The 12452-nt window shown below is 44.6% G+C and overlaps 1 protein-coding gene across 2 annotated transcripts in view; it reads right to left on the bottom strand.

Annotated features, from left to right (window-relative positions):
• LOC140205797 (choline transporter-like protein 3) overlaps positions 1 to 12452 on the bottom strand; it is a 159434-nt gene that overhangs the window by 40905 nt on the left and 106077 nt on the right. For both annotated transcript variants that reach the window (XM_072273486.1, XM_072273487.1), the window contains exons 10-11: positions 8331 to 8496; positions 6089 to 6245 (exon numbers count right to left, since the gene is read on the bottom strand). In XM_072273486.1, the coding sequence (XP_072129587.1) occupies positions 6089 to 6245; positions 8331 to 8496 (323 nt within the window). The remainder of the gene's footprint in view (positions 1 to 6088; positions 6246 to 8330; positions 8497 to 12452) is intronic.

Below are 12452 nucleotides of genomic sequence, written 5' to 3'. Positions count from 1 at the left end.
TATTCCAGAGCGGCGATGGCCAAAACCAGGCAGCATCAGTTTAAGGTGTGTGGAGGAAAGCTTAGCGAGATGTCAGAGGTAGACTTTTTTTTTAAACTCACCCACATAGAATAGTAATTGCCTGGAATGCACTGCCATGGATGGTGGTGGAGCCTGATATAGGAGGGGCATTTTAAAGACTCTGAGATAAGGCATATGGGTGAAAGAAAAATGGAGAGTGATAAGCGGTGTGGGAGGGAACTATATTGATTCTGGAGTAGGTTTGGCATGACATTATAGTCCAAAGGGCCTGTACTGTTCTGTGACACAAACACAAGGTGAAAGGTGAAACTGGGAGAGGGGGGAGGGGGTGAAGTAAAGAGCTGGGAAGTTGATTGGTGAAGAGATAAAGGGTCCTTTCTCCAGCCTTTCATCTCTTTCACCAATCAACGCCTTAGTTTTTTTATGTCACCCCCCCCCCCCTCCTGGTTTCACCTGTCCCCTGCCATCTTGTACTTCTTCCACCCTCTTCCCTCCATTTCTTACTCTGACTTCTCCTCTTCCTGTCCAGTCCTGATGAAGGCTCTTGGCCCAAAACATCGACTGTTTACACTTCTCCTGGGCTGCTGAGTTCCTCCAGCATTTTATGTATACTGTTCTGTGTTCTAAGTACAGCATCACTGTGTAGGAAGAAAGAATTAAAAGGAATAGTTTGACAACACACACCAAACACTGGAGGAACTCAGCAAGTCAGGCAGCATCTATGGAGAGGAATTAACAATCAACGTTTTGGGCTGAAACTCTTCATCAGGACCAGTCCTGATGGTCCTCCAGCATTTTGTGTGTTTTGCTCAAGGTTTTCTGCATCCGAGGAATCTCTTGTGGTTATTAGTTCGGAGTTTAATTCCCAGTTTCATTAGTCTGGCACTGCATCATGGGACAGCGGCCTGTTCCTGTACTGTACTGTTCTATGTTCTGCCTGGTAGTGCAGAACACTTTACTGTACCTGCAACCCAGGTTCGACTCCTGCCACTGCCTGTACGGAGTTTGTACACTCTCACTGTGTCCTCGTGGGTTTCCTCTGGGTGGTCTGGTTTACTCCCACAGTCCAAAAATGCTGGTAGCTTAACTGGACATAGTAAATTGTCCTGTAATTAAGCTAGGATTAAATCAGGGAATTGCTGGGCAGCACAGTTTGAAGGGCCGGAAGGGCCTATTGCATGTTGTATCTCAATAAGTGAGTAAGCCTATCAGAAAATCCTAGCACTAAGGAGCCAGTTGTAACGTTAAAGTAAGGATCGAGATTCAAGGTGGGGCAGAGAGAAGAAAGAATCTAAAATCATCACCAATCCAGATTCAGATAGGTTCCCTGATAGTTCAAAGTCATTCTGTACAGCACAGCACCTCAGGAAGAGAGAAACATGACTAGAACAACAAAATGCCAAAGAGCAGGTTCACTTTCGATTGACAGACAGGTAAACGTTCCAGGGAATTCCTTAGTGAGATCATGATGACAGAAGAAAAATAAACTGAAGCGAGCAGGATATGCAGTACCTGTGGCTCTGGAGATTGAAGCCAGGGAGGCGGAACTTCTGTGCAAACGTAAACATCTCCAGATTCTTTGGAGCAGAAGCTGAGGTAAAAGGTGTAAGTGAGAGACAGTGGAGGAGGAGGGTAACTGGGACAGCGGATGGACAGAATTCAGGTCACCTCTGTCACTGGCCGAGGAGGAGGTGGTGGCAGCCCTGGACAGTGAAAGGTTTTGCTGCTGCTTTCCAGCTTTCAAAACCAGCAACAGCTTTGATCACACACAGGTCTTGAGCAGTTAGTTACCATCTCCTTAACAATTCGCCTTGCACAACACCACCACCTTACAATTTGAAAGTTTCAAATTCACAGCCACACTGGATGGTGAGGTTCGAACATGTGGAAGAATGTAGGATTACAGGAGGTCACAGGACACAGAGAGTTACAAGCAGTTTCTGCATTCACCATCTGTTTACAGTCCCAAGTATTGATCAAACCCACTTACTAATTAATCTCAGGAGGGAGGAGATGGTGGCGTGACACAGCTTGCAGCGGCCACTCCGGTGGTGATGTCTGTTATCTGTTAAGTAGGGTGCTGTGCACAATCCTGATTTGATGGAGACAGACGTGAGAGCAGGGAGGAACATCTCGTGAAACTTCTGAAATGCCTGTTTCACTGCCGCTGCTACTGTGTGATCCAGAATCTCTGGAGGGGAAGGCCCTGAGTCCTCGGCTTTGTTTGTTGCTCAGTGACCGGGGCGGGGTCAAAGCGCTCGGCAGAGATGGTGCTTGGTGCTCGGTGTCGGAGGCTCGAAGTTTTCGGATGGACTCAGAGTTGGCTGCGGCCGTGTGCTTCCAATGGTGCTGCAAGGTTGCGGCACTTCCGTCTGCGTGAGATGATGGGGCTATTGGGACTTGAGACCTTTTTTACCGTGCCCATGGTCTGCTCTTTATCAAATTAAGGTATTGCTTTGCACTGTTGTAACTATATGTTATAATTATGTGGTTTTGTCAGTTTAGTCTTGGTTTGTCCTGTGTTTCTGTGGTATCATACTGGAGGAACATTGTATCATATTTTTAATGCATGCATTTCTAAATGACAATAAACGAGGACTGAGTGTCCTCATAATCTAATCTAAACTCATTTACTAATTAATCTCAAGAAGGCACCATGGGTGAGTTGGGCCGTAGGGCCTGTTACAGTACTGTAGAACTCTACGACTACTAAAGTAGTTGGATAGAACTGCAAAGGTCAAATGACACTGAAGGGCTGTTGCTCAAGTGGCTAATCTATGCAATCCACAACAAGAAAATGGCATGTCCATGTGTGTGCACGCTTGAGAGAAATGCATACGTATGTATGTATGCATGCAAATATGTAAAACCGCGTGCACATTGATGCATGTATACATAACATTTATTAGTTTGTCTCTGCTTTGTGTGTTTGCCTCAGTGCGTTGTATGTTGTGTGTATACCTGTCTGCTTGTGGTGATAAATAAAATGTAACGACAGAATGCTAATCAATCACTTTCTGCTGTCACTGCTGCTCCAGCAAACCATGCTCAGGAAGTACAAAACATAAGAAAATCTAGCAAATTAAGATAAGTCCAAACATGAGATTTTTGCGGATGATGGAAATCCAGAGTAATACACACAAAATATTGCAGGAACTCAGCAGGCCAGGCTGCATTTATGGGAAGGAATGAACAGTTTTGTTTCAACCTGAAACCCTTCATCGGAACTAGAAATGAAAGGGGGGGGGGAGAACCTTAAAAGCTCTGATTCTCTTCCTCCATCCTCCTCTCCCATGGTCCACTGGCCTTTCAAATCAGATTTCTTCATCTTCAGCCCTTTACCTCTTCCACCAATCACCTCCCAGCTGCTTACTTCATCACAACTCCCCCACCCACCTACCTTCCCCCTCAACTGGTTTCGCCTAGAAACATAGAAAACCTACAGCACAATACAGGCCCTTCGGCCCACAAAGCTGTACCGAACACGTCCTTACCTTAGAACTACCTAGGCTTACCCATAGCCCTCTATTTTTCTAAGCTCCATGTACCTGTCCAGGACTCTCTTAAAAGACCCTATCGTTTCCGCCTCCACCACTGTTGACAGCAGCCCATTCCACGCACTCACCACTCTCTGCGTAAAAAACTTACCCCTGACATCTCCTCCGTACCTACTTCCAAGCACCTTAAAATATGCCCTCTCGTGCTAGCTATTTCTGCCCTGGATAAAAGCCTCTGATTATCCACACGATCAATGCCTCTCATTATCTTGTACACCTCTATCAGGTCACCTCTCATCCTCCGTCGCTCCAAGGAGAAAAGGCCAAGTCCACTAAACTTATTCTCATAAGGCATGCTCCCCAATCCAGGCAACATCCTTGTAAATCTCCTCTGCATCCTTTCTATGGTTTCCACGTCCTTCCTGTAGTGAGGTGACCAGACTGAGCACAGTACTCCAAGTGGGGTCTGACCAGGGTCCTATATAACTGTAACATTACCTCTCGGCTCTTAAACTCAATCCCACGGTTGATGAAGGCCAATACACTGAATGCCTTCTTAACCACAGAGTCAACCTGCGCAGCAGCTTCGAGTGTCCTATGGACTCGGACCCCAAGATCCCTCTGATCCTCCACACTGCCAAGAATCCTACCATTAATGCTATATTCTGCCATCATATTTGACCTACCAAAATGAACCACTTCACACTTTTCTGGGTTGAACTCCATCTGCCACTTCTCAGTCCAGTTTTGCATCCTATCAATGTCCCACTGTAACCTCTGACAGCCCTCCACAGTATCCACAACACCCCCAACCTTTGTGTCATCAGCAAATTTACTAACCCATCCTTCTACTTCCTTATCCAGGTCATTTATAAAAATCACAAAGAGTAGGGGTCCCAGAACAGATCCCTGAGGCACACCACTGGTCACCGACCTCCATGCAGAATATGACCCGTCTACAACCACTCTTTGCCTTCTGTGGGCAAGCCAGTTCTGGATCCACAAAGCAATGTCCCATTGGATCCCATGCCTTCTTACTTTCTCGATAAGCTTTGCATGGGATACCTTATCAAATGCCTTGCTAAGATCCATATACACTACACCTACAGCTCTACCTTCATCAATGTGTTTAGTCACATCCTCAAAAAATTCAGTCAGGCTCGTAAGGCACGACCTGCCTTTCACAAAGCCATGCTGACTATTCCTAATCATATTATGCCTCTCCAAATGTTCATAATTCCTGCCTCTCAGGATCTTCTCCATCAACTTACCAACTACTGAAGAAAGACTCACTGGTCTATAATTTCCTGGGCTATCCCTACTCCCTCTTGGTCCCGGTGACTTATCCAACTTGATGCTTTCCAAAAACTCCAGCACATCCTCTTCCTTAATAACTACATGCTCAAGCTTTTCAGTCCGCTGCAAGTTTTCCCTATAATTGCCAAGATCCTTTCTCGTAGTGAATACTGAAGCAAAGTATTCATTAAGTACCTCTGCCATCTCCTCTGGTTCCATACACACTTTTCCACTGTCACACTTGATTGGTCCTATTCTCTCACATCTTCTCCTCTTGCTCTTCACATACTTGTAGAATGCCTTGGGGTTTTCCTTAATCCTGTCCGCCAAGGCCTTCTCATGGCCCCTTCTGGCTCTCCTAATTTGATTCTTAAGCTCCTTCCTGCTAGCCTTATAATCTTCACTTGCCCTATCACTTACTAGCCTGTACTCTTCCCCTTCCTTTCCAGTCCTGGTCTCGGTCTAAAACATCGACTGTTTATTTCCCACCATAGATGCTGCCTGACTTGCTGAGCTCGTCCATGATTTCATGTGCGAAAATGGTCCAAACAAGGCGACTGAGGATAACAGGTCTGATCACTTAAATGCATCCGAGGACACCACCAATCCTAATCGCACTGTCACATGTGATCATCTGTTATTTAATGTGGGACACACATTGACAACAGAGGACAGAAAATATATTCTTGCCCCAGGGCAAGAACATTTGCCTCCTCACTCACCCTGGCACTGCCTTCACTTGCAGCAATATGCCAACTCTCACGGCAAACAGTCATTCATACAAAAGTGCAGCCCGGCATCTCGTCTTGAAAGTATTTCAATTTCACATCTCGCAATGTGAGAGTACCCTTTTTCTGAAGTAAGTTCACTGGACAAGATGTTCCCATACCAGAAGCAGATGACCAGCTGCTGCATCCCACAGCAATGTTACAGCCCACAAACAATAATTGATCTCACAGCCAGATGGAGCACGTTGCTGCCAATAACATTATCGAAACAGAAACAAGCTGGATAAAAGTTAAGCCTTCAGAATCAAAGACAAAATAAATTATTAGCAGCTGGATTTAATTGAATATGACTTGCATTTTTTTTAAAAAAAGAAACATTATAGTTCATAGAGACCTTCTAAATTGCACTCTAATGAAATGCATTGCCCTGAGCCACAGGATATAAAATATTTACTGTAAATGGTAACATTTCCTTTAAATAGATGGGGTATCTTGAAAAATATCAGAAGGATTGGAAATGAATCCCATTCCCGGATCTTATCTTACCTTTCCTTTTAGGCTGTTGTGAACGTACAGAAGAACAATCCGTGGAATCCTGACAAGAGTGATTATAAACGAGCCCTTAACAACTGTTCCCAGATGGTAATTAAAGAGCCTCGAAATAGAAGTGAGGATTGGGTGGCTGGGCAAATTGGTTTTGTCTCTGAGGAAAGAAATCAGTGATCATATATTAGTCCCAAGCCTGGAGAGAAATGAAGCATTGACGATGCCTTGCTATGTTATTCCATCAAAGATTAGATGTCTAAACAGTGTGGAACTGAGCCAGGAACACAGCAACATCCTCTTCTTAGCAGCCCGATGAATCGTTCTGGAGCTGGGGGCAACAGTTCAACTCAGGCCCCAGGGTGGATATGACATCACTAGAATTCTTGCTTCCATTGAAAGGTGTTCACGTTGTCAATTTTTAAAATTCATGGAGTATAATTTAGGATAATTAGAGTAAATTACAGAGTGACTTTTATTTAAAACACAGAGCAAGATGACTATGTGGAACATGCTGCCGGGGTGATGGTAGAGGAAGGTACATAACGGGCTTTTGAGAAACTCTTACGTTAGACGCATGGATGATAGGATATTGAAGGGTTATGTAAGAAGGATGGGTTAGATTGACCTTAGGAAGGGTTATAAGGTCAGCAGAAAATAGTGGGCTGAAGGCTATGCACTCTGCTATAACGCTCTATGTTCAAGATGGCTTTAGTACCAACATTGAAAGCAATTGAACATTGAAAGGCCTATGAAGTGTGGATGTGGAGGGGATGTTTCCTATCAAGGGGGAGTCTAAGACCAGAGGGGCAAAACCTCAGAATACAAGGATGTCCCTTTAGAACAGAGAAGGGGAGTAATTTCTTTAGCCAGAGGGTGGTGAATCAGTGGAATGCATTGCTGCAGATGGCTGTGAAGCCCATGCTGTGAAGTATATTTTTAAAGTAGAGTTTGATAGGTTCTTTCTTGATTAGTAAGGGCATCAAAGTTACAGGGAGAAGGCAGGAGAATGGGGATGAGATGAATGCTGGAATGGCAGAGCAGACGCAATGAGCCAAATGGCCCAACTCTTGCTTCTATGTGCTAATGTCATTTGTTGAACAGATCAAACACTTTCAGGATCAATGTGCAAGGAATGGATCCGTGGTCAGAAACAGCCCAGGGGCAATAATTTAATTTAATTTAGTGATACAGTGCTCAGTAGACCCTTCCGGCCCTTCGAACCGTGCTGCCCCAGCAACCTCAACAAACCTCATTAACCCTAACATAATCATGGGACAATTTACAATGACCAATTAACCAACCCACTGCATCTTTGGACTGTGGGAGGAAACCGGAGGACCAGGATGAAACCCACACATTCCATGGGGAGGAGGTGCAGGGACTCCTCACAGAACAGCACCAGAATTGAACTCCAAACTCCAGACCGGTAATACCATTGGACTAACTGCTACACTTAGCATGGTGCGATTTTGTTTTGAAAAGATCATAACACTTAGAATGAAATTTCAGCCCATCAACAAACTGACATCCAGATCCCAATCCATCAACGTCTGTGCAACTGCATCCCAATCCATCATCACTTCCAGAACTGAGTCCATAAGCACCTTTGGAAAGGGATCACAGTCTGTCAGGAGCTGTGCATTCAGATCCCAGCCTCAGAGAATTTGTCTGATGCATCCAGATAGAACGCTTTCTATGGTGCACTGATAAATGCAAGATGACAAATTTCTTTAGCCTCCTAAAATAGAGGCACTGTTGAACTTTCTTGGCTGTGACATCTAGGACAGGCTATTGGTTATGTTCATTCCTAGGAACTTGAAGCTCTCAACCCTTTTAATCTCAGCACCACTGCTAGAGAGAGGAGATGTGCGCTGCCACCCTTCCTGAAATCAACGACCAGATCTTTAGTTTTGCTGACTTTGAGGGAAACAGAATCTTTTCCCCAGCTGGAGATGTCAAACGTGAGGGGACATGCTTTTAAGGTTAGAGGCTGGAAGTCTAATGGCAACGTGAGGAGCAAGTTCTTTTTTTAAAAACACAGAGTGGTAGTTGTTTGGAAAAGGTTACCACGGGTAGTAGTGGAGTTTAAGAGACCTTTAGAGAGTCGCATGATTATGAAGAGAATGGAGGGATACTGATGGCACGCAGGAGGAAGACATTTACTGTAAATTGGCATCAAGGCAGCACAACAACCTAGGCCGAATGGCCTATCCAGGGCTATACAGTTCTATGTTCCTCCTACCTGTTGAAATAACAGCACACCACAGCCCCGGCGATGGTCATCTGCTGACAAGCAAGAATAAACTCGCTGGTCCAGAGCAATCCAATTAAGTGATACCACCACACGTAGCGAATGCCAGACAGTGACCTGTACTCAACTTGGTTATCTGCGGTTACGTAAGCATTACCTAGAAGAGATTTTTAAAAAAATGTAAAGTACAATGAATTAGAATCTCCAAACAACTGCATTTGAAAATGAGACAAAATAGCAAATGTAAAACAAAATATTTCAAAAATTGATAAGGATACTCAGCTGCAGTCGAAGGTACTTCAGCAAGGCTAGAACTCATTAAAATTCCACATACAAGTATTTACCATTCGCACCATGGGGAAAATGAGAGAGTTGCTGGAAAGTATAACAATGTACTTGCTGTATTTTGCAATATTTTGCAGTAGACAAGCTTGCTCATATTAATAATAGTGAATATCTCCGACTGAGTTAAGCAAATCCCTACAGCACTTGGAATGCAAGTCGTTTCTTGTGAAGCACATCGGAGTGCCCAAGAAGCAGCTACAGGGCTTTTCATGCAGAATAATGTGGATTCAATGAATACATCAAAATTGGCAACTGATAGACCTTTTCATAACAGTTCTTTACGCAGCAGAAACCCTGACAACTGTTAGGCTGTTCAGCTTCTTTAGCTTTGAACATAAACTATGGATGTATGAGACGCTTGGAGAGAGTAAGAGAAAGATTTGATGGTGGAGGATCGGTGACGAATAAGAATAAATGGGTTATTTGCCGGTTAGGAAGCTGCTTTCACTGTTGGAGCCCCAGCTGCTCACCATCTGTATCAGTGACATGGTAGAGGGAACCAAGTGTAATCTATTCAAATATGTAGATGACACAAAGCTACATGGCATGGGGTGGAGATATTGGCAGGCGAGGTGAATCGGAAAGGGCTTGGCCGAGGTGTATAAAATCACACGGGGTGATAGGGTGAACGTGCACAGTTTTTCCCAGGTCTGGGCATTCAAGAACTAGTGAGTAAAGGTTTAAGGGTGAGAGGGGTGGCGCAGTAGCGTAGTAGTTAGCACAACACTTTACAGTACAGGTGACCCGGGGTTCAATTCCCGCCGCTGAATGTAAGGAGTCTGTACATTCTCCCTGTGACCGCGTGGGTTTCCTCTGGGTGCTCCAGTTCCCTCCCACAGTCCAAAGACGTACTGGTTGGTAGCCTAATTGGTCATTGTAAATTGTCCTGTGATTAGGCTAGGGTCAAAATGGAGTATTGCTGGGCAGTGCAGCTCAAAGGGCCTATTCCACACTGTATCTCAATAAATATTGAGATATTGAGAAATAAATATCTCAATATGAGAATAGGTTGAGTGAACTCGGCCTTTTCTCCTTGAAGCGACGGAAGATGAGAGGTGACCTGATAGAGGTGTATAAGAAGATGAGAGGCACTGATTGTGTGGATAGTCAGAGGGTTTTTCCCAGAGCTGAAATGGTTGCCATAAGAGGGCACAGGTTTAAGGTGCTGAGGAGCAGGTACAGGGGAGATGTCAGGAGTAAGTTTTTTTTAACTCAGAGAGTGGTGAGTGCATGGAATGGGCTGCCAGCAACGGTGGTGGAGGCGGATACGGTAGGGTCTTTTAAGAGATTTTTAGATAGGTACATGGAGCTTAGTAAAATACAGGGCTATAGGTAAGCCTAGGACATGTTCGGCACAACTCTGTGGGCCGAAGGGCCTGTATTGTGCTGTAGGTTTTCTATGCCTCTATGTTTTCTAAATAAATAAAACAGGAACCTGAGGTGCAACATTTTCCACCAAGAGGATTGTCAGCTTCCAGAACAAGCTGCCAGAAAAAGTGGGTACATTAAAACCAGTTAAAAGGCACTTTGACAGGTACATGGATAGCAAAGGTTTAGAGCAGGGGTTCCCAACCTTTTTGATGCCATGGACCAACACCACTAAGCAAGGTGTCCACGGATCCCAGGCTGGGAAGCCCTGGTCTGGAGAGATATGGGCGAAACACTGGCAACTGGGACTAGCTAAGAAGCTTAGCAGACGCTGGAAATCCGAGCAACGCACACAAAATGCTGGAGGAACTCAGCCCTGCCGAAGGGCTTTGGCACGAAACGTCAACTGTGCTCTTCTCCTAGATGCTGCCTGGCCTGCTGAGTTCCTCCAGCATTTTGCGTGTGTTGCTTAGCTGAGAAGGGAATCTTTGTCAGCGGGGACCAGTTGGGCCAAAGGCCTTTTTACATGCTGTATGATTATATTGAAAATATGGATCATCCATTTTAATGGAAGACAGAGAAATGTGGGTTATTTTACTTTATGATTTAGCGCAGAGTGTTCCCTTTCGAGCCACGCTACCCCAGCAACCCCCGACAAACCCGATTAACCCTAGCCTAATCACGGGACAATTTACAATGACCAATTAGCCTACCCGCTATGTCTTTGGACTGTGGGAGGAAATCAGAGCACCGGGGGAAAACCCACGTATTCCACGGGTGTAGGAGCCGTGTATTCTGTGTTTATTATGTGTACTATAGCAACTAGTCACATTAGTGGGGGCATGGTAAAAGCAAAGGGAATAAATTATGAATTCATGCTTATTTCAGGGCAGTTTGTAGCTTGGGACGGCTGAGGTCATACCTTTGCCGACCGCTGAGATAACGCTCAATAATGCTTAATTGTATGTTTGCTAATTGCTAATAAGACATATAAAGGGTCAGAATAGGGAATGGAGAATCAGAATAAGGGACTTGACTCTTTGGATTATTCCTTGGAGCTGTGGGCGTGTCAGGCAGGTATAACATCTCCATCTGGGGTTGTAGGCAGGTGGCAATTGTTTTGATTTTGGATCAATTTTGCCGCTATAATACGGAAGATGTACAGACCCCTTACTGATGGCGCTGGAATTGAACCTGTGCATGCTGGAACGTCACGAGCTGTAATAGTGTCACGCTAAACGCTGGGCCACCGTAGCACCCAAACTGTTCGGCGTGGATTACCTTTAAACATTGAAGAATTTAAAAATGTTGATGTTTAAGAGAGATCCAGACTCTGTTCTGAGAATCACTAGAAGTTAATATGCAGGTGTAGCACATAGCTAGGAAGGTAAATGGTATTATGGCCTTTGGGATTAGAGTGGAACAGAAAAGACATCTTATACCAATTAAACAAGGCTCTGATGAGACCACATCTGGAATACTGTGTGCTGGTTTGGTCCTCCTTTTTGAAGGATCTACTTGCAGTAGAGGGTTCACCAAAGGTTCACCAAAACAATTCTTGGAACGGTGGGTGAGAAGAATTTTCTTCATCAAGAGAGTAGCAAACCTGAACATCTCCAGAGATGGACAGATGGCGTCAGTATATTCAAGACAGAGATTAATAGAGGAAGGAGGTGTGCTATTATGTGTGTACATAATAAAGAACTTCAGTTCTCAGTGTGCAACGCTGAAAACTGGGACATGATCTCTTCCTGTGTTGGCAGTTTAAAATGTTCTCTCTTGAAGACTATATTGAGATCCCTTGGGTCTAGACATACCCAAAATGCTCCACTTTTCTTTTGCACAATGACCAGAGAGCTCACCCAATCTGTTGGTTCTTCGATTTTCTGTGTGACATTTATCCGTTCCATGCATGCTAGTTCTTGATTGAGTTTGTATCTAAGTGCAAACAGAACTTTACTGCACGCATAGACTACTGGAGAAACTGTCTCATCTACATGAATTTTGCATACACCAGTTAAGCATCCGAGCCCCTCAAAGTCATCTGCATACTCTTCCGTAAGTGAATTGTGGTTATCTTTAGTCTGTGAAGCCACTATGGAAACTCTTTCCACCAGGCTGAGCCTTTCACATTTAGTCAGACCTAATAATGGCTGTATTCTTTTTCCAACAATCAGTAGCTGTGCCTTTAGGTGCTGCCCCTTGTGCTTGAAGGTGATGATACAGCCCCCACCCCCCATACTGGAACATTCTCTCTAGTATAGCCTGTCACTTTTAACTTCACTGGGTAAATCTTGCTTTTTACTTTGAGAGTCTTGTAATCATCCATAGACAACAGATTCACCTGGGCACAGTGGTTAGCAGCACAGGGGCACCTCAGGGGATTGTCCTGTCCCCCTT

The sequence above is a fragment of the Mobula birostris genome, chromosome 12, assembly GCF_030028105.1.
Source record: "Mobula birostris isolate sMobBir1 chromosome 12, sMobBir1.hap1, whole genome shotgun sequence".
Classification (NCBI taxonomy): domain Eukaryota; kingdom Metazoa; phylum Chordata; class Chondrichthyes; order Myliobatiformes; family Myliobatidae; genus Mobula; species Mobula birostris.
The sequence above is the reverse complement of the archived record's forward strand: the minus strand, read 5'-3'. Positions and strand labels throughout refer to the sequence as shown.